General features: G+C 54.4%; 1 protein-coding gene across 3 annotated transcripts; it reads left to right on the plus strand.

Moving 5' to 3' along the window:
* The first annotated feature begins 811 nt into the window (after nt 1-811).
* ADCY6 (adenylate cyclase 6) lies at nt 812-20,261 on the plus strand. 3 transcript variants are annotated; one of them, XM_080939094.1, is made up of 22 exons: nt 812-913; nt 5,454-6,312; nt 9,439-9,588; nt 9,947-10,068; nt 10,165-10,333; nt 10,436-10,563; nt 11,291-11,449; nt 11,528-11,669; nt 11,788-11,916; nt 12,187-12,212; nt 12,434-12,581; nt 12,845-12,942; nt 13,065-13,152; nt 13,305-13,421; nt 13,645-13,803; nt 14,095-14,273; nt 15,101-15,136; nt 15,220-15,349; nt 15,665-15,928; nt 16,591-16,795; nt 17,482-17,606; nt 17,786-20,261. In XM_080939094.1, the coding sequence occupies exons 2-22, from the start codon at nt 5,455-5,457 to the stop codon at nt 17,909-17,911; spliced, it is 3,558 nt and encodes a 1,185-aa protein (XP_080795220.1). In that variant the 5' UTR covers nt 812-913; nt 5,454; the 3' UTR covers nt 17,912-20,261. The 3 variants fall into 3 exon arrangements, with proteins under 3 accessions (XP_080795220.1, XP_080795222.1, XP_080795221.1); XM_080939096.1 differs by having other exon boundaries at nt 10,165-10,276; XM_080939095.1 differs by lacking the exon at nt 812-913 and adding an exon at nt 2,534-2,635.
* Nucleotides 20,262-20,448: the final 187 nt, after the last annotated feature.

A 20,448-nucleotide genomic window follows, 5' to 3' on the forward strand; every position in this document is an offset into this window, starting at 1 on the left:
GGAAGGGCTGCCCCTGAGAGCGTGGGGCCAGAGGGCGGCACCGAGAATGCCCCTGCCCGTGGCCCGAACCGGTTCTGGGCGCAGCAGGTTTGCGTCGGGCCCGGCGCCCCAGAGGGTTGGGGAAAACGGAAAGAAGTGGGGTGCGGGCGAGCGGGTGCCAGGCGCACACACCTGGCGCCTTGTGGAATGAAATCTTAATTAATTATTAAACTCAGCTCCCGCTGGGGCCGTGGTGGAGAGGGAGGGCGAGCGGGCAGGTTTGGGGCTGGGGCCCGGAGGAAGGTGGGGTGAGGAGGGGGCGCAGGGCACCCCGACAGGAAGGAAGCCGACCCTCTGGGCGGGGCGGGCATCTTCGCCGCCAGCGGATGGCTTCGCCGGCCTTCGCGGACCCCCGGGTGAGGGTGGAGGACACCCTGCAGGATGCCGCCCTGGGTGGAGGCTGGAGCGCGCGCGGGCGGGCGGGAGGGCGCACCGACCCTCCCGCGGGGTCTGAAGCCCAGAACAGTGGCCGCTTGTTCGGCGGAGACCCGGGGGAGGACCCGGCGGACAGGGGAAGGGGGCGCGCGGGACTCTGGCCTCGCTCACCCGACCGGGGCTCCGGGGAGGGGAGTGGGCAGCTGTGCCCCCGCCTCTGGGAGGGGGAGGGGGTGCCCAGACAAAAGGAGCTTGTGCCTTTAAGGCGGGGAGTCCGGGAGCCGGCGGGGAGGGGACTTCTGGATCCGGGGTAGAGGGCGGCTGCGCTGGACAGCAGGGAGGGGGCGAGGGCCGGAGGCTCTGCCGCGCGGCGGGCGGGCGGGCGGGACAGCGGGGACGCGCGGGCACGGAGCAGGACGGCGGGACGGCCGGCCCTCCCGGCCGGGGCCCGCGGGCGCGGCGGGGCGGCGGCCCGGGGCAGGCGCGGAACCTCCGGCAGGTGAGCGTGGGGGAGCGGGCTCCTGCGAGAGCAGCGGAGTCCCGACAGTTGCGGGGCGCCTGGGAAGTGCTGGAGGACTTGGGGACCCGGGGCTCCACGGGCCGGGTTGGAGGCTTCCACCCTAGCTCCGTGCCACGAGCTTTCCCTTCCTGCACTCGCCAGAGTTTCCAGGCTTGCCCAGAGAAGGGGAGAAGGCGTGCACGAGGGGAGGGGATGCCCCCAGGGGTTGGCATCGGGGAGGGGGGTTGTAGGGGTGAGTTTGGAGTGTTGAGACAGCGCTGGGAGGAGAGGGGGCCCCTTCCCTGCCCTCACCCTGAACCTTTGGAATGAAAGGGTAGTGTCAGTGCCTACTTCCCCAAGGCCTGTTGCGGGGTGGGCAGGGGTGGGGTGGGGTGTGGGCAGACTTTATTCAGAGTAGGCCCAGCAGCCTGACTGAGAAAGCAGAGGTGGGGTTAGGCGGTAGGAGAGCCTTTCGGTACCTATGTCTCCCCAGAGTCCCTCGGTAGCCAGAGGGCCTGATGGGGTGTTGTATGGTTGGAGCTGGCTGGTTGTGGTTTTGGTCCTTAGGGAGAACCCGGGCTTGGGAAGGCTGGGCTGAACCTACAGATACAGGCCCGGGGGAAGTTCTACATCTGGAAAGGTCTGGAAATTAAAAGGGCTGGGTTTCAGCATCATGAGTGTTGGGCTTTCCCCTGGGCATATAGCCTTCTGTGTGAACTTTCTGAAGACTTTTGAATCTTTTTGCCAACAAGGGCAGAGGCAGATAGACCCTGGGGATGAAGTTGGCTGAGAAATGGCCAGAACAGGGTTGGGCAAAGTAGTGGGGTAGAGCCATTCTTTTGGCTAAGCCTTAACTTCCAGACCCTGGTCTCAGGCGGAAGGATCAGGTTTTGGGAGGGACTTGAGTTCTGGGCCTGGGACTGTGGCACTTGGGGCTAAGTGGACATGATTTGGTTGTGGGACCTGGTTGTATATGCAATAGCACATCTGTGAGAAGGGGCAATGGACTTGGGAGGAGGAGGTCAAGAGGCATGGGGCTCAAGAGCCTGAAGTCAGAAAAGAGATGTGGTGTGCACTTTTGGAATTTGTGGTTCGGGGTTCCCGAACAGGGAGGTTTGGGGAACATATAGAGAAGTTTTATGGCTTGGAACAGTGCCTACTGTTTTCCTGCTATCGGAACCTGGCATGGCGGAGCCCCGAGAGTCCTCTAGGGTGGGCGGGCAGTGCCCAAGAGTCCCAGGGTGTGGTGCTTGCAGTTGGTTGAACGGTTACAGAGCTATCCCCCTTGGGGAGTCAGAATATTTTTGAAGGGTCATGCGTTTCCCTGATAGTGATTGCTCCTTCCTCTGTGGGTATGAGCCAGATGCAAGGATGTGCTTCCAGGGGCTGGGAACATGGCCAGAAACAGGTCCTTTGGGAACAGAGATCTGGGCCAGTGGTGGTGGAGGGGGGCAGAGGGGGGGCAGATAAGAACGGGGAAGGGGGCTGAAGGATGGGAGGAGGCAGAAGGGAAATGTCATGTTGTGTGGAGTGTGTTGGGGAGGGGGGTGTGACATAGTGGGAAACTGCACTCTGTGTCCTGTCTCTAGCAGCTGTGGAGGCTGACAGCTGGGGACATAGGGCCTGATAGGCAGGCATCTGACTGGCCAGAGGGAGACATGTTCTTGCTTATGACGGTTGTCTTTCTGTCTTTTGGACACTGACAGAGATTTGCATTCAAAGGTTTGTACGGTGGGAGAACGGATGTTTACAGTGTGTAGCGTGGCGGGGAGTGTTAGCGTCTCTCATCGGGACCAGTGCTGGCTCTGCTCTTCAGGTGAGGTAGAGGCAGATAGATACCTTGTCTCAGCAGGAAGGCAAATCACTTTAAGATTGAAACCTGATCTTGTAACCGAAGATCACACTTCAGTGAAGTGTTTTTGAAGAGCCAGGCTTGCTTTGGTGACCTTTCCCAAATGCTAGCCTGACCTGAAATCTCGTACTTCTGATCTGCCCTTCAAGATGGTGCTGTCCGCCGGTAAGAAGTTGAAGGGCAAGCTGGCAGAACATGGCTGAGGGAAACCTAGAGATGGAGCATAAGAAAGCTCCCAGCTTCTGTTTTGGGTCCCTCCAGCAGCTGCTTGGAGTGCTGTTCATCCTTCTGAAGCATCTGGCTCTGTGGCCACCTGGGGCAGGTGCTGTGTAAGCTTCTCTCTAGTGTCCTATCGAGTACAAATGTCAGCGCTGCCAGCTCAGCAGGTGTAAATACAAGGGGCCCCTCGGGGTGCCCTGCAGCATGGGGGAGTTTGGTCCTGGGGGTGACATCATCCAGGGATGACATCAGTACCTTTCATGTTCACAACCTGGGCTCAGCCAGGAGATGTGGTAAGGTGGTTGTCATGGAGTCATCCACCTAGTCCAAATCGTGTCCTTCCTGAAACTTTAGGATCGAAGACTGATTTGGTTGCCTGGGGAGTGTCTTTATGACATGGGTGAGCCGTGGAAAACTGCTCTGAATGTCAAGTTTTCTGTTTTTCTCTTTCAAATCTGTTCTGTTCCCTGGGCGGTCATAGGACCAGCTAGCTTCACAGGCCTTTGGTGAAGGAGAGAGGAAATTAGGCATGTGAAGAGATATTGGAAGTTTCCAACAGGAAGAAAATGTAATATAGCTAACGGTGGGCTGGCAAACACTGAGGAGCTCAGCAAGTCGCCCCAATCCTTGGCTTTCCCAAGTTGGCGTTCCAGTTCCGAGCGACAGAGAACAAATGAGAAAAAGGAAAATTATAGAACGGCAGTTGCCGATAAGAGCCATGGAGAGAGAAAAATTATAAGGCTGGGGAGGGAGATAGGGAGCCCCAGGAAAGGGAGTTGCTATTTTAAAAGGCTGGTAAGAGAATTGCTGATAACACTTGGGCTGTGACCTAAGGGAGCTCCTGTTGGAACAGCAAGTACCAGTGTACCAGCCTGGGCAGAGCTCAGTGTCCTGGGGAACACCAGACACACTGATGTGACAGGTTTGATAAGGAAGATGAGGAATCAGGACTGTCGTTATTAGCAGTTATTTTCGGCCTGCTTTATAGCTTCCTTACCTCAAGCTTCCTTCTCGGCTCTCCGCCCGTGTCTCTGTTTGTGGCCCTAAGCATGGAACCCAGCACCTTGTGCATGATGCTAAACAGGTGTTCTACTACTGAGCCGTACTCGGGTCCTACCTTCCTCCCCATCTCTTGCTCCTACGTTTATTGCCGGCCCCAATCGCTCTGGAGATGAAGTGCTGACAAAAAATAGGTATAATTTCTACCTGCACAAAGCTTATACTCCTAGGGACAGAGACATATGTTAGATAAGGAACGATTTAATTATAATTGCAGTGAGTACCGTGAAGGAAATGAACAGAGGTTAAACTGGACCAAACTTAGGGGTGGGGCTGGGAAATTTTCCGTGAGGAAGTAACGCTTGAACTGTGACCAGTGGGAGAAATTGAATTTAGTTTGCTGGGGAGGGGGAAGGGAGGAAAGAGGGAGGGAGGATGAATATGGAAAGCATCCCTTGTGTGTAGAGGTCACTGATTGATAGTTCACAGCAGAAATTATTCCATTGACAAGATTTATTCGGCTTGTGTGTAGTGCGTTTTGTTTTCTTTTCCGAGACGGGGGGGGGGTTCTCTGTGTAGCCCTAACTGTCATGGAACTTGCTCTGTAGACCAGGCTGGCCTCAAACTCAGAGATACACCTGTCTCTGCCTCTGGAGTGCTGGGATCATCACTTGGCTTTTGTGTGTAGTGTTGTAAAATGTATATTGATTATCAAATTTTCAAAATTGGGAGTTGTCACATTGAAATCCAAGGTTTTCTTTGGCTTCTACTGAAAAAAAAAAAGAAAAGTAGGGGCTGGAGAAATGGCTCAGTGGTTAGAGCACTGACTGCTCTTTCAGAGGTCCTGAGTTCAGTTCCCAGCAACCACATGGTGGCTCACAACCATCTTTAATAGGATCTGATGTCTTCTTCTGGTGTGTCTACATTTAAAAAAAGAAAAAAAGAAAAAAAAGTAGAAGTTCACACCAGTGACACACCAGGCAATTGATGCTAGGTGGTCCTCATGCCTCAAGTCAAATTTAGAATCTTGGTTCTCTCTCTTTTTTTTTTTTTTTAATTTTTAAAATATGCTTTTATGTGCCTTGGTGTTTTAATCCCTGCATGTTTGTGTGAGGATGTTATATCCCCTGGAACTGGAGCCATAAACAGTTGTGAGGTGTGCTACTCGGGTGCTGGGAATTGAACCAGGGTCCGTTGGAAGTACAGTCAGTGCTCTTAACCACTCAGCTATCTCTCCAGCCCCCAGAATCCTAGTTCTTTTACTTACATGGTTGCTGTGTCTTTTCCACATGTCTGTGTCCCGGTTCCTTACCTGTTGAGAGGGGATGCAGCTGCCTCCCCCAGGGCAGTTTTATCAAGATGGTGGGATTGAAGAACAGAGCTGTAGGAAGTGCTAAGGTCACAAGCTACTATGGTGGCTGTGACCATGAAGTGGTATTAATACAGTTCCCCGCTTCTCCTCCCCTGCAGCATGTCATGGTTTAGTGGCCTCCTGGTTCCCAAAGTGGATGAACGGAAAACAGCTTGGGGTGAACGCAATGGGCAGAAGCGCCCGCGCCACGCGACTAGAGCCGGTGGCTTCTGCGCACCCCGTTACATGAGCTGCCTCAAGAATGCCGAGCCACCCAGCCCCACTCCTGTGGCTCACACTCGGTGCCCCTGGCAGGATGAAGCCTTCATCAGAAGGGCCGGCCCCGGCAGGGGTATGGAGCTGGGGCTGCGGTCAGTGGCCTTGGGTTTTGATGATGCTGAGGCGACCACGCCGATGGGAACGGCTGAAGCGGCACCCGATACATCGCCTAGGAGCGGCAGGTCCTGCTGGCACCGGCTAGGGCAGGTGTTCGAGTCTAAGCAGTTCCGCTCCGCCAAGCTGGAGCGCCTGTACCAGCGGTACTTCTTCCAGATGAACCAGAGCAGCCTCACGCTGCTAATGGCGGTACTCGTCCTGCTCATGACTGTGCTGTTGACCTTCCACGCTGCGCCTGCCCGGCCTCAGCCTGCTTACGTGGCCCTGCTGACCTGTGCCTCCATCCTTTTCGTGGTACTCATGGTAGTGTGTAACCGACATAGCTTTCGCCAGGACTCCATGTGGGTGGTGAGCTACGTGGTTCTGGGCATCCTCGCAGCCGTGCAAGTCGGGGGTGCCCTGGCAGCCAACCCACACAGCCCCTCGGCAGGCCTTTGGTGCCCCGTGTTCTTCGTCTACATCACCTACACGCTTCTTCCCATTCGGATGCGAGCCGCAGTGCTCAGCGGCCTGGGCCTTTCCACCCTGCATTTGATTTTGGCCTGGCAGCTCAACAGTGCTGACCCCTTCCTGTGGAAGCAGGTAGGTGCAACGGAGTGAGAGAAGGAAGAAGGCTAGCCCAGGGAGGGACACGATTTCTATGTGTCTAGCTATATCAGGCCAGGTTTCGGGGACTAGCCTCTGCTTGGGACTGTTATCGGCGGGCACTGCCGTGGAGCAGGACAGGCCAGACTTTGGCTCCTTGGCCTAAGTCCGTGGGTGGGCTGTGTGTAGGTCTCTCTGACCTGGTGTTGACCTCTGAGATTCAAGCCTGTTCTTATTCCTGAGAAGCAACTGTAGTTGGTTCTGTGAAGCGTCCATAAGCAAGGCCTCTCCTTGCCCGAAGCTGAGGCCTGTAGCCTACCAAGGCCTCATAAACAGAAAGTTGCTTGGGGCTCCTGGGGTGAGGAGCTGGGTGCTCTGGCTTGGTGCTCTTCCCTGCCGGGAAAGAACATACCTTTTAAAGGTAACTTTATAGCCAGTTTGTTGTGGAGCCACAGGGCACACTATCTGACCTCTTAAAGGGCCAGACCTTCTGCGCTAGTTCCTGGGTTCTCTTCTTCTTAGCTGCCAACAAAATAGGGGTTTAGGTCGAACTGTTCTTCTGGGGGAGGAGACGCTCAGAAGTGGTGTCACCCCTCCCCCTCTGTTAGATTTGCCAGAAGGTGGGTGTGTGGCTCTTCCCTGCTCTCGGCTGGCATGGTGCCCAGGGCCCAGCCCTGTGCCTGATGGGAGGCTGAGCCTGGGAGGCCTGAACTGCCAGCCTCCTACCTCCCCAGGGTGCCTGGCTTCAGTCTCACCCCGTGGGGTCTCTACATTCCTGGCATGGTAGAGAAAGTTGTGCTTCTGGGCCCGTCTGCAGGGCTCTGGCTGCCCCATTCAGCGGCTTGGAACTGAGAACAAGCCCATGTGCCCATTGGGGGCTGTGAGTTTCTGCACAGAGTAGGGGCTTGTAGCCTCTGTGGGCAATCCTTTCCCAGACACAGCTCCACTTGTGTCCCTAGGAAGAACTTGTCCTGATTCATGGAAACAACCTGAGCAGGGACCAGGCTGGGGTCGTCTCCAGAGCCTTGGCATCCATTTTTTTTTCTCACGATAGATAGGGATGAGTGTGGTTATTTCAGTCCCTCATCCCTCTTCCCTTTCCCTCCGCTGTGACTCACATTTTCCTCTTGGGCTCCTGGGGCCAGGAAGGGAAGTTGCCTGGATTGCACCCCCCCACTGGGGGCTATTCTTAGAAGCCCCCAAGGGAGATAGAGTGCCCCCTCTTCACCCCTGCTGCTGAGAGGGGAAGCTCTGTGTAGGTTTCTGGAAGCTTCGAGGGCTGGGAAGGGCAGCTGAAAGCTAGTCCTAGAGGGTCAATGCTGGAGTTTAGGAGCTAGGAGTTAGCCAGACCTTGGTTTTACACAGAGGAATCAAAGATTAAATGACCTGTCTGCAGGCCTAGTTCTGGTTCAGGGCAGTTGGTGAGCATTCCCTCCTTTCATCATAACCATATCCCTGCCCCATCCAGCTTGGGTGGAGTCCCAGTGCCAGTTAACCCCTGAGTTTCTAGCAACACGGAAGCGGGCTTGCCTGGGAGGCTTGCCTGGGAGTCATCGGCTAGTTTGTTCTAGTGTCAGTGGGTTGGGACTGGCTATGCGGAGGGTGAGGGCTTAGGCATGAGGTCCTATGGTGAAAGTTGGGGGAAAGAGGAAGAGGAGGGGAGAGGAGAGGAGGAGAATCAGGTCTTGTGGTAGGGGTGGCCCATGCAGTCTTTCTCTTAGAACGGATAGCTGCCAAAGAGAGGCTTTGAGCCTGCCTTTCAAGAGCTGGAGTCCGTGAAGAGAGCGCTTTCAGAAATCTGGAATACGTTAGATTGTGGAATTGGGACAAAGGCTTTGGAATCTGATCGACCAGGATTCAGTTCTCCCGCCAACCACAGCCAACCGTGTGATCTTGGGCAAGCTACTGGGCTCTTGAGTCACTTGCGTGTGAAGTGGGGGTGCTGTTGGCTCCATAGACTTACTTGTAAGAATCTCACTGGTTAACATGTAGAATGCTTCCCCCAGATCCTAGACATGGCGGGTGGCTAGCAAACCAGCTACTGGAATACCAAGGGTAATATTAGCTTACAACTGTGATTCCCAGGATCATAGCTACGTGAGTTTAAGGCTGGCTCGGTTACACAGTGAGACCCTATCTCAAAAATTCAACCAACCAAACCACAACAACCCGACAGCGGTCATTCTGTTATTTGGTCCCCAGGGCAGTGGGAGGCTTTTGAGATACTATTCCTCCTGTTTGGGTTATAGATGAGTAAGTGGAAACCTAGGAGAGGAAGCGACTTGCCCTGGTTCACTCGGAAGAGGATGGGAAGCTCAGAGCTGCTTAGTGTTGCTCCGTAAAGAGGACCACACGCAGAAGGAACACTCATCTTTTGTTAGGGGTGTTTGTGGGGCAGGAGATTAGAGGGTGCCTGGGTTGGGCCTGTGACCCAGGTGGCTGTGGTTGGTGTTCCTGCTCCTGAAGCTGTGAAAATCTCATCTTTCTGGCTACAGAGTGATCTAGGCAGGCTGGGATCTGTCCAGGGGGGTCAGGGGAGACAAAGAATCCTGGGGATGGTACAGCTTGGGGTCAAACAGTACAGGATTTTATTTCCTGCTCAGTCTGTCCTGAGAGAGCTGGTGTGCATATGTACGTGTGTGTGTGTGTGTGTGTGTGTGTAAATGAGTGAGTGAGTGTGTGTATGAATGAGTGTGCATGTGTGTATATGTGTCAGTGTAAATGTGTGTATGTGTGTGTAAATGTGTGTATGAGTGTATGTGAGTGTGCATGTGTGTATGTGTGTGTATGTGTGAATGTGTGTAAATGTGTGTGTGAGTGTGCATGTGTGTATGTGTGAGTGTGAGTGTAAATGTGTGTATGTGTGTGTAAATGTGTGTATGAGTGTATGTGAGTGTGCATGTGTGTATGTGTGTGTATGTGTGAGTGTAAATGTGTGTGTGTCTGTGTGAGTATGCATGTGTGTGTGTAAATGTGTGTGTAAATGTGTGAGAGTGTGTGTGTGTGTATGTGTGAGTGTGTAAATGTGTGTGTATGTGTGTGTGAATGTGTGTGTATGTGTGTGTATACTTGCGTGTGTGCTGAGCAGGTGGTCACTCATCCATCTCTGCCACCCTCCTACAGCTCGGTGCTAACGTGGTGCTCTTCCTCTGCACCAATGCCATCGGTGTCTGCACACACTACCCCGCTGAAGTGTCTCAGCGCCAAGCCTTTCAGGAGACCCGAGGTTACATCCAGGCGCGGCTGCACCTTCAGCATGAGAATCGCCAGCAGGTGGGGGCCGCTTCCCTCGGCTAGGGCCTCCCCCCCAGTACCTTGTAGATTAGACCTGCTGCCTCGTCCACTGCTTTGGAACACAGTGTGAATGGTCCCCGAGGACTGTGCCCTTGGGGTCCTGTTCTGTCTGGGGGTGGGAGGGAGAATGCAGGAGTGCATTGCGGGGGTTGAGTGGTGGCCCGTTAGAGACAACCAGGATGGATGACTTCCAAGGGCAGGGTTGGGCCCTGTCAAGTCAAGTTCCAAAAGGGAAGCTCAGGTCGCCGAGGGCACGGGAGGGCTCCGGGGATGCGAATGGAACAAGAAGAATCAAAGTGGAAAGCAGAGAGGATAGTGGTTGGAACCACCGGTCTAGGAACGGCTGCTGCTGTCGGTGTTGCCCCAGCACGTTGCCATGGAGATGAAAGAAGACATCAACACGAAGAAGGAAGACATGATGTTTCATAAGATCTATATCCAGAAGCATGATAATGTCAGGTAGGACGGGGGAGGGGATGCTGCCAGGAGGGTCGCAGGGCGCCAAGGAGTCCTTGAAGGCTATGAGGCCCCTCTCTCTCCTGCCGTCATCCACAGCATCCTGTTTGCAGACATAGAGGGCTTCACCAGCCTGGCCTCCCAGTGCACCGCCCAGGAACTGGTCATGACTTTGAATGAGCTCTTTGCCCGGTTCGACAAGCTGGCTGCGGTGAGGGGACTGGGGCTTAGAGGCGGTGCCAGACGTGATGACCGTACGGTGTTGATGGTGGGCAGTTGGGGGCAGGGGCAGAGGTGGCATTGACGATGATGGGCCAGCTGCGTTGGGTGATCAAGAGAGTGAGGTGATCTCCCGCCTCTCCCCCTTTAGGAGAATCACTGTCTGAGGATCAAGATCTTAGGAGACTGTTACTACTGTGTGTCAGGGCTGCCCGAGGCCCGGGCAGACCATGCCCACTGCTGTGTGGAGATGGGGGTAGACATGATCGAGGCCATCTCGTAAGCAGTACCCCTTCCCGGGCTGTTGGGACTGTGGGCAACCTGGGTGGCTCCTACTCTGACTTGTCTTTGGGACTTTCCTCCATTTTAACGAGCTCCTTATCTTTGAGAGGCATTATCACTGGGGAAGAAGTGGAGGGAGTGGGTTCACAGTCTGTGTGAAGACCCCTGTGCTCCTCCCAACCCTAGCCTGCCGGAGGGCATAGGCTGGAGGGTGCAGGGAACTGGAGCAGTAGGGTTTGAGCCTGCAGAGAATGTCAGCTTAGCAGGCTAGAGCTGGTGGCAGCTCAGCCCTACAGGATGGTGGCAGTCCTTGCCGAACAGAATTCTCAAACCTTTGTCCTTGAGTCTCAGGTAGCTTCCTGCCCGTATCTAGTCAAAGCCATGCTCCTGTCTTTCCATCTGCTCCTGTCTTTGTCTGGAGTCTTTTTTAAAGTACATTTATTTATTTACCCTGTGCTTGCGTGTGTGTGTGTGTGTGTGTGTGTGTGTGTGTGTGTGTATGTGTGTGTGTGTATGTGTGTGCGCACTTGCCATAGTGTATAGATTCATGGTGTCTCAGAGGATAACTTGGAACTGGTTTCCTTCTACCGTATGGGTTCCAGGGATGAATCAGGCTTGGTAGCAAGTTCCTTTACTGCTGAGCCATCCTGCTGGCCTCAGCTTGAGTTCTTGACTAGAAGATAAGAAGACAGCTTGGGGCTGATCTAGGGTTCCATCTTCTCAGGCTGGTGCGTGAGGTAACAGGTGTGAACGTGAACATGCGTGTGGGCATCCACAGTGGACGCGTGCACTGCGGTGTCCTTGGCCTGCGGAAATGGCAGTTTGATGTCTGGTCCAATGATGTGACTCTGGCCAACCACATGGAGGCCGGGGGCCGGGCTGGGTAAGTGGAAGGAAGGGTCCAGTTGGTTGGAGGGGGGTGAGTGGATGGCCAGGGTCTTAACCTCCTGGCCCCTTACAGCCGCATCCACATCACTCGGGCCACACTGCAGTACCTGAACGGGGACTATGAGGTGGAGCCAGGCCGTGGTGGTGAGCGCAATGCGTACCTCAAGGAGCAGTGCATTGAGACCTTCCTCATACTTGGCGCCAGCCAAAAACGGGTCAGGATCAGGCACGACCGATGGGAGGGGCAGGGGGAAAGGAACAGACCGGGAGGTGCTAGCAAAGGCCTTCTTGGGGTTCCGCTTCTGAGCCTGTACTCATTCACGCTGCCCACAGAAAGAGGAGAAGGCTATGCTGGCCAAATTGCAGCGGACTCGGGCCAACTCCATGGAAGGACTGATGCCCCGCTGGGTTCCTGACCGCGCCTTCTCCCGCACCAAGGACTCCAAGGCTTTCCGCCAGATGGTGAGGGGCTCTCTGTACCATGACTGGGATGGAGGGCTCACTTTTTGGTCTCCCTCAAAGTGTCCCCTTTCTTCCCATAGCTGGCTCCTCCATTCCATGTATTCTTTCTAAAATTGGGAGCAGAGAGAGATGTTTAACCCAAAGGGCCCCTGTTCTCCCTACGTGTGTATGGGGAACCTTCTCAACCTAGTACTGAAATAGGAAAGGTCCCGGAAGTGAAAGCAGTCAGCTCCTTTCTCCCCTCCTCACACATTCCGTCTCTTTCTCCAGGGCATCGATGACTCTAGCAAAGACAAGTAAGTTGGTCTACGGGATGGGTCAGGGAGGGAGAGAGAAGGCATCTGCATCCTGGGATGGGCTGTGGGGGCGGAGACCTCCCATTTCTGGCAAGACGAGGGAGCGGGTACCACACACACAGCTCACGTAGGCTTCTCTTGCTGCTGCCTGAACCCTGCTCGCCTCATTGCTTGTCGTGGTGTTATCCATGCACCTGGTAAAACCTGCGTCCCATTATCAGCCGGGGTGCCCAAGATGCTCTGAATCCTGAAGATGAGGTGGATGAGTTCCTAGGCCGAGCCATCGATGCCCGAAGCATTGACCAACTGCGTAAGGATCATGTGCGCCGGTTCCTGCTCACCTTCCAGAGAGAGGATCTTGAAAAGAAGGTTTGGGGGATACAGGGCAAACGAGGGAGGGCTAGGAAGAGGGAGGGCCTGGCTGGGAAGAGGGAGGGCCTGGCTCGGACACTGAACACGAGTTGAGGGGCAGGAGAACGCGTCAGGGATGGGAAGAGACCACAGCACAGGGTGGAAATTAGTATAAACTGGGCCAAGCATTTCTCCCAAGACTCTTCTGCGACCCTGTTCTTGCAATACGTGCCTGCCAGGGTGGAGCTCAGCACCCAGCTCGGGCTCCTTTCTTCCCTCAGTATTCACGGAAGGTAGATCCTCGCTTTGGAGCCTACGTCGCCTGTGCCCTCCTGGTTTTTTGCTTCATCTGTTTCATCCAGCTCCTCGTGTTCCCACAGTGAGTCTATCCCTGCATTCATAACTATCCTGACGCCCGTGTAGGATGCTAGTCTGTTCTGGGGCTAGGACCAGGGCATCCTGATTTCTCTGACATTTCCCCCTGACGTTACCCTGCTCCAGCTCCACCCTGATTCTTGGGATTTATGCCGGTATCTTTGTGTTGCTGCTGGTCACTGTGCTGATCTGTGCCGTGTGCTCCTGTGGTTCTGTAAGTAGGGGGACTTCCCTGAGGCTCTTGGTGAAGGAGGGGGTTCCCATGGGAAAGGGAGGAAGTAGCCATGCCTCTCCGTTAGTCCCTGCTCTTGGCTGGTCTTCCTCCTTCGCTGATACGGTTTCTAACTCCTGGTCTTACTACGGCAGTTCTTCCCCAATGCCCTGCAACGTCTGTCCCGCAGTATCGTCCGCTCGCGGGTACACAGCACAGCGGTCGGAGTCTTCTCGGTCCTGCTTGTATTCATCTCTGCCATCGCCAACATGGTAATTCCCCTGCGCCTGTGTCAGGCGCTCTCTGAGAACTACAGCTGTTCTGAGGATTCCCAACCTTAGGGTAGCCTGCTGTCCCTGTGGGTGGGGCATCTCCTGTTCTTAGTCTTTGTTTCCTCTTTTGTCATGCCTGAGGGCTCTAGTCTAAAAAGTACCTCTGAGTACCTCGAAAACCTTCCCATCACCGGTTATCCTGATACACACCCGACCTTTGCAGTTCACCTGTAATCACACCCCAATAAGGACCTGTGCGGCCCGGATGCTGAACTTAACACCGGCTGATGTCACCGCCTGCCACCTACAACAGCTTAACTACTCTCTGGGACTGGATGCTCCCCTGTGTGAGGGCGCCGCACCCACCTGCAGCTTCCCTGAGGTGTCCGAGCAGTGTTCAGGCAGAGGGGGTTGTTCTGTTCTGGCACAGTTACCGGCCCCTCCGTGTGCCAGGCCTGGTGATGGGCACCAGGGAGCCTGGAACTCAAAGCATTCCCCGACTTTAGGGGCAATCGGGGCCCAGTGAGGCTGGGCATGGGTTGAATAGGGAGCTGGGGCTTGAAGGCAGTGGAAGGGAGGTCAGTCAGGCAAGGGAATAGGGCTCTTCCTGCTCTAGATGCCCTGGTCTTTGCTGTCACCCAACGCTGCCTCTGCTGTTACCCTTCCCCCCCAGTACTTCGTCGGGAACGTGCTGCTGAGTCTCTTGGCCAGCTCTGTCTTCCTACACATCAGCAGCATTGGCAAGCTGGCCATGACCTTTGTCTTGGGGTTCATCTATCTGGTGCTGCTTTTGCTGGGCCCCCCAGCTACCATCTTTGACAACTATGATCTTCTGCTTGGCGTCCATGGCTTGTGAGTTAATTCTCAACCCCTTTTATCTCTCTGGGGTCTCCTTGATCCTTCTGGGCTGAGTCTCTGGTATCCAGGCCTTTGGAAGGCACAACCCATTTGTGGGAGGAAGAGAAGGGAAGGACGGGTTTGTTCCTGGCATGTGACCTCAGGTAGTTTACCCCAAAGAAACTCCAGTTGTGACAAAGAAGTCCTGTGTTTTTAGGCTTTTTTTTTTTTTTAAAGCCTCCACATTTGCTCAATGCTCTCCCTACCCACTGGGTTATTTACTTTTGTACTGGCTAATGGCCCTGGAGATCCTGGAACTCACTCTGTAGAACAGGCTGGCCTGGAACTCACAAAGATCTGCTTGCCTCTATCTCCTGAGGGTTCTACCCTCTGCTCGTACGTCTTAGAGTTGTGTGGTGCCATAGCTTTGACAAAAAGTTCTGGCCCTTTGGCATGAACACATGGCCGTAGTGTGGTAGGGAGAATTAAGTCTTCTGGGTTTGAGTCACTGGTCTGCTTCTCATTAGCCTTGTAACCTTGGTAACCTCTCTAAGCCTGAGTTTTCTTATCAGTAAGTGTCAGCATCTCAGGCCCTCTGTTACAGTAACAAACAGCCCTGAAGCCTGATGGCACTCCAAGCACATGCTAAACCTTTCAGAAGTGGTACTTAGAGCTGACCCATTTCACTGACAAGGAAACTGAGGCTTAGGGAGTTATAAACGATTCGTCCTGGACCATTTAGCTGCTAAGGGAGGAGCTCGTAGATGGGGGGGGGGTTAGTCTCCCCTCCAGTAGCCCTCCCAGCAGACAGCCTCCAATGACTTTTGTTATCTTCCTGCCAGGGCTTCCTCCAATGAGACCTTTGATGGGCCTGACTGGTAAGTGGGGGCCCTAGGGCAGCGAAGGAAGAAGCTGGTAGAGATCTCCTTCAGGCACCAAGCTTGTCTCTGATGATTTTCAGCCCAGCTGTAGGGAGGGTAGCACTCAAGTATATGACCCCTGTGATCCTGCTCCTGTTTGCCCTGGCCCTGTATCTGCATGCACAACAGGTGGAATCTACTGCCCGCCTGGACTTCCTGTGGAAACTGCAGGTGACTTGGATGGCCTTCGTGGGAGGGAGAGGCTTCTGGGGGCAGAGCCTGGGCCAAGCCAGTAATGCATGTCTTGTTAACTGGCTAAGGCTGAGGCTGCCCAAGCCCACCCTGGTTCCATGCCTCGTGTCCGTCTCCCGTCTCCTGTCCCTTCCTGTACCTGCCCCCTTCACTCCTTTGCCTGTTATTTAGGCCTACTCTGCCTGTGCCTTTCTTCCTCCACGTGGTTCCCTGTGATGCCCATCTTCCGGCCTCAGCCACTGCGCCCAGCCTTTGTGAGCGTTGGGCAATGGCTGATGGATATGGTGCCCACAGGCAACAGGGGAGAAGGAGGAGATGGAGGAGCTGCAGGCGTACAACCGGCGGTTGCTGCATAACATTCTTCCCAAGGACGTGGCTGCCCACTTCCTGGCCCGAGAGCGTCGCAACGACGAGTTGTACTACCAGTCCTGTGAGTGTGTGGCCGTCATGTTCGCCTCCATCGCCAACTTCTCTGAGTTCTACGTGGAACTCGAGGCAAACAATGAAGGCGTGGAGTGCCTGCGGCTGCTCAATGAGATCATCGCGGACTTTGACGAGGTACCTGCTTATTGACCAGTATTGGCAGAGCAGGGGCAGGCTGGGGACCAGGGAAATGGAGCGGGCTTTGGGAGGAGAAGCTGGGGGTTAGACAGGGTGAGTGTCCCTCGCCTAGTCAGGGTCATCCTTGCTGAGGAGCAGAAGGGAACGGAGGCTCCAGGACAGGGTGACGGGATAGGTATCACATGATATCACTGAGGAGGAAGACAGTAGTCTGTGGGCAAATCTATGCCAGACCAAGCAAGCTAGATTGTCTCTCAGAGAGCAAAAATACGAGCCAAATGTGACGAAGTGTCTGGACACCTGGGTCAGGGATGGGCTGTTCACTGTTCTGGAGGAAACACACACACACATACACACACACATACACACTGGGACACGGGTTTCAGAGTGTTTCTGCTGCAGGGGACCATTATGGCTTGACCTTCCGAAGCTCTAGTCAAGTCCTTGCCTGGGGTCCTGGACTGCCTTCGTTTCTCAGCCCTGCGCTGTGGAGAGCAAATCAGAAGGGGGCTCACCCATTAAAACAATGGGGCTCTTGGAGGGGGAGGGGCATGACAGGGAGTGAGCTTTGGAAAGATCTGGGTCTGCCTTGACCAGCCCCCCCCCCCCCCCCCCCCCCCCCCCCCGTCCCCTGCTTCCCCCACCCCCGTGCTGTCCAGATAATCAGTGAGGAGAGGTTCCGGCAGCTGGAGAAGATCAAGACAATCGGTAGCACCTACATGGCCGCCTCTGGGCTCAACGCCAGCACCTACGACCAGGTCGGCCGCTCACACATCACCGCCCTGGCAGACTATGCCATGCGGCTCATGGAGCAGATGAAGCACATCAACGAACACTCCTTCAACAATTTCCAGATGAAGATCGGTGAGGGCCCGGGACAGTTTGTGGGTAAAGCTGAGCTTGTGTGTTGGGCAGGGCGAGTTCTCCATCAGGACTCCTGTGGGGTTTCTACCTTCCACCTTCCTGTAGAGTCTAATACTGAGGACAAAGAGTGTTTAATTGAGTCTTCCATGTGCTGGGGCCTTTGTCCTAGGGGTTTCGAGTACCTTCTCAGTAGTACTTCAAGGCCCCTCTGTAAGACAAGGGGAGTAGCGCTCAGGGCTTAAATGACTCGGTGAAGGATAGGGAAGTAGCAGGCAGGTTTGTCTAAAGGCCTGGTTATCTAAGTGTGTGGTCAGTCTGATTTCTGTGGCCAGGCTCAAATGCTCTGGTGGAAGTCTGTGGTTAAATAATACACGTCCAGAGTCTAGCTTGACTCCCCACAGCCGCACTTGTCCATAAGATGGGGCAGCAATGTGAGCAGCAAGTGCCCAGAGAAGCATTCAGTAAGTAGATGAGCTGCAATTGTCTGGACTCAGGGGAGCCAACTCAACTATCATGCTCAGCAACCCCCCCAGCCCCACCCCCACTTTTTTCCTTAAACCACCGGAAGCATTGTCCCCTTTGATTTTCTTTCCTTTGAGTTCTTCTCAGGGTGCAAGGGGAGATGACTGTCTGGAGTGACCCTGGGACATCCCAGCCTCAATCTCTTGCTGTTGTCTCTACTTCAGGGTTGAACATGGGGCCGGTTGTAGCAGGTGTCATCGGGGCCCGGAAGCCACAGTATGACATCTGGGGAAATACGGTGAATGTTTCCAGTCGTATGGACAGCACAGGAGTTCCTGACCGAATACAGGTGAGGGCATGTCTGTCCCTGAGCTCGATGGTTGTTGAGGGCTTTCACTGATCTCTGAATGGGACGGGGGAGGGGTGCCTACTTCCTATGGCTGGGCTGGCAGGGAGGTAGCAATCCTGGGCTTTTTACCAATACATCAAGAATCCCAGGCTAAGCAGGCTTCCCTCCCGCTTCCCCAGGTGACCACGGATCTGTACCAGGTTCTAGCTGCCAAGGGCTACCAACTGGAGTGCCGAGGGGTGGTCAAGGTGAAGGGAAAGGGGGAGATGACCACCTACTTCCTCAATGGGGGGCCCAGCAGTTAGCAGAGTACAGCCGCTGAGATTCAGCCGAAGGGACCAAGGTGGGCATTGAGTAGACTTTGTGCTCGCTGAGTGGAGCTGTGGCGGGGCGCACTGAGCCTTCAGATCTTGCTGACCGCAAAAGGGAACACCCCAGTAGACTGTGCTTGGACCATGTTCATCTGCCTTCTGAATGGCAAAGGAAGGGACACTCGGAGAGGATTATCCAAGTGACTTTCTTAATTGGAGTAGGGCTGTTTGTCTCTCTCTCTCTCTCTCTCTCTCTCTCTTTTTTGGATGCAGTTGAGAGAGCTGCAGCAGAGGCCAGGAAGTCTCCTGTTTGAGAGTAAACTCACTATGCCTACTGTTTCCCTGTCTGGGCAACAGGCTCAGGGCTGGGTCCTTTTTTTCCCTATTTTTTCTGGGACTATTTTTGTACAAAGACTGGTGCAGGCATGAAGAACGCTTGCCTTTGCTTGCCTGGTCTTAAGCACTCCCAGTACCAGCCATAGCTCCTTCCTAGGCACGAGGCAAAGGAAGGAGATGCTGTGGGACCTAGCTCTGACCATATTTCAGGGGAATGTTTCCATTTGCCAAATCCTAGTCCCATGATCTGTCCCCAAAGGGGAACAAAGGGACCTCTGACAGTGAAGAATTAGCCTCAATTCCTGCATGCTCCAGGAAAAGGGGCATTTGGCCTCACTGGTACTGTGAAAATGACCAGCCAGAGAGCAAGCCTGTGTGTGAGGTCATCAGAAGAACGGGAACAGGACTTTCACCTGCAGGTGCCGAAGAATGCAGCAGGCAGGGAAGAGGAGGAGGCCACACTGACTTGAGGCCCCAGTGTGCCCGGGGTCAGCTCCCTTGGCCCACATAATCACTTGCTGTCTGCTGGTGGGGGGAACCTGGAGCATCTCTACCCCCTGTATTGCCAAATACTAAAGGGTCAGGGTTCTAATAGGATGACCCTGACCCCAAACCTGGCCTCCAAAGTCTGGTACTAGGGAGGCCCTGTATGTTTGTGTAACTGTGTGTGCATGTTGGTGTGTGTGTATATGTGTGTGTATGTGTGTGTGTGTGCGTGCTTGTGTGTGTGTGTGTGTGTGTGTGTGTGTGTGTGTTTGAGGTCTCCATGTGTCCTTATGCTCCAGCTCCTTGGCTCTTCACCAGGACTGCCTCTCTCCCATGGGCCCCTGTCTTCTGGTGTTAGGGCAGGGTTCCCTATGTCAAGGGATGGAGGGTAATGCCCAGCTTGCACAGTAGTGGAATGGGGTTTGGTAGCAAAATGAGAGTGGTCTGGGGAGAGGAGTCCTTTCTGTGCCAAATCCCTAAGTGCCATTTGGGGCTACATGTGCAGTATGACTGTCCCCTTGCCCAAGGTGGGGACCCAAGCACCTGCTTAATCTCTAGTGTTCCTTGGACTTGAACTGTTGGAGGTTTGTGGGCAGAGGCTCAGGCATTTCCTGGGTTCCTCAGCTTGTGTCTTGGGGTGTGGTATACTTTCTGACCAGGGTGGTGTGGGATCCCTCTCTGAGGACCCAGATTTTGGTACTAGGGGGTGGAGCCTAGGAACTTGGAACTTGGTTGTTCCAAGCCCTCAGCCTGAATCTAGCATGGCTAGACTCTGGGCCTGGCTCCCAATCCTCATGAAGCCTGCAAGGGTTGTAGTCTGTCCTGTCTTACCCTTGCAGCCTCCCTGCCCCTGGTCTGAATTAGCTGGTGCCTTGGTTTCTCTGTCTGTACCTATTTAAGCCAGAGGCATTGCGCCTCAATTTTGATTGACGATCACTTTGTCTTAGATGTGGACAGGAGAGGCAGAGGAGGGTTTTAGGAGGTGTGGAAGGGGCAGGCTGTACTTTTGCCCTTTCTCCAATTCTGGCCTTCAGTTCTCCACAGAGGCCGGTCTCTGACTTGGTACTGCCGTCCTGGGACTCTCTATGTACCAATTGATGGACCACTGGCACTCGGTTAGCCAAGGCAGAGGAGAGGAAGATTTAGCTGGTCCAGACAGAAAACTGCCTCTGTCAGCCCCAGCCATACTCTATCCCTGGATAGGGACTACTCGATGCCATTAGGGTTGGCGTGAGGTATAAAGCCAAAGCGGGAAGACCTCGGCTTTGGGTACTTTGCCTCTTGCCAGGTTGGAGGGGCTTGTCCACACCCTGGTTCCCCGTACCACAGTGCCAGCCAGTCATGTCCTTCTCTGAGTTATTGTTGCCTCTCCCCTCACCAGTCGGTGAAGGAGTCAGGGTACAAGAGGCCACGGGCTCTGGTTTTATAATGTAACCACTGTGGGAGTGGGGGAGGGTGACGTACCATGTATTTCAGTGAAATATTTAATATATTTAAATATCAATAAAATCAAACTCTTTGTAAAAAAAAAAAAAATGCCCTGTTCTCTGCAGCTGATTGGGTGCGGGGTTGAGGGTCAGAAAGTGACAAAGCCTGATAAGGCAGGCAAGCTCCTGTCCCAGGGTTCTCTGAGCCTCTGCTGCCTGTGATCTAACAGCTTCCTGTGGTTTTTCTGCCTGTCAGGATAAAGCTGCAGCACCTTCAGAGGG

The sequence above is a fragment of the Micromys minutus genome (assembly GCF_963924665.1).
Source record: "Micromys minutus genome assembly, chromosome: 27".
NCBI classification, from domain to species: domain Eukaryota; kingdom Metazoa; phylum Chordata; class Mammalia; order Rodentia; family Muridae; genus Micromys; species Micromys minutus.

Bases quoted from the DNA above. Each gene is read 5' to 3' on its own strand.
- ADCY6 (XM_080939094.1), top strand. From the start codon at position 5,455: ATGTCATGGTTTAGTGGCCTCCTGGTTCCCAAAGTGGATGAACGGAAA. The intron at 10,069-10,164 runs GTAGGACGGGGG...CGTCATCCACAG, and splicing joins CAGAAGCATGATAATGTCAG to CATCCTGTTTGCAGACATAG. The intron at 12,943-13,064 runs GTGAGTCTATCC...ACCCTGCTCCAG, and splicing joins CAGCTCCTCGTGTTCCCACA to CTCCACCCTGATTCTTGGGA.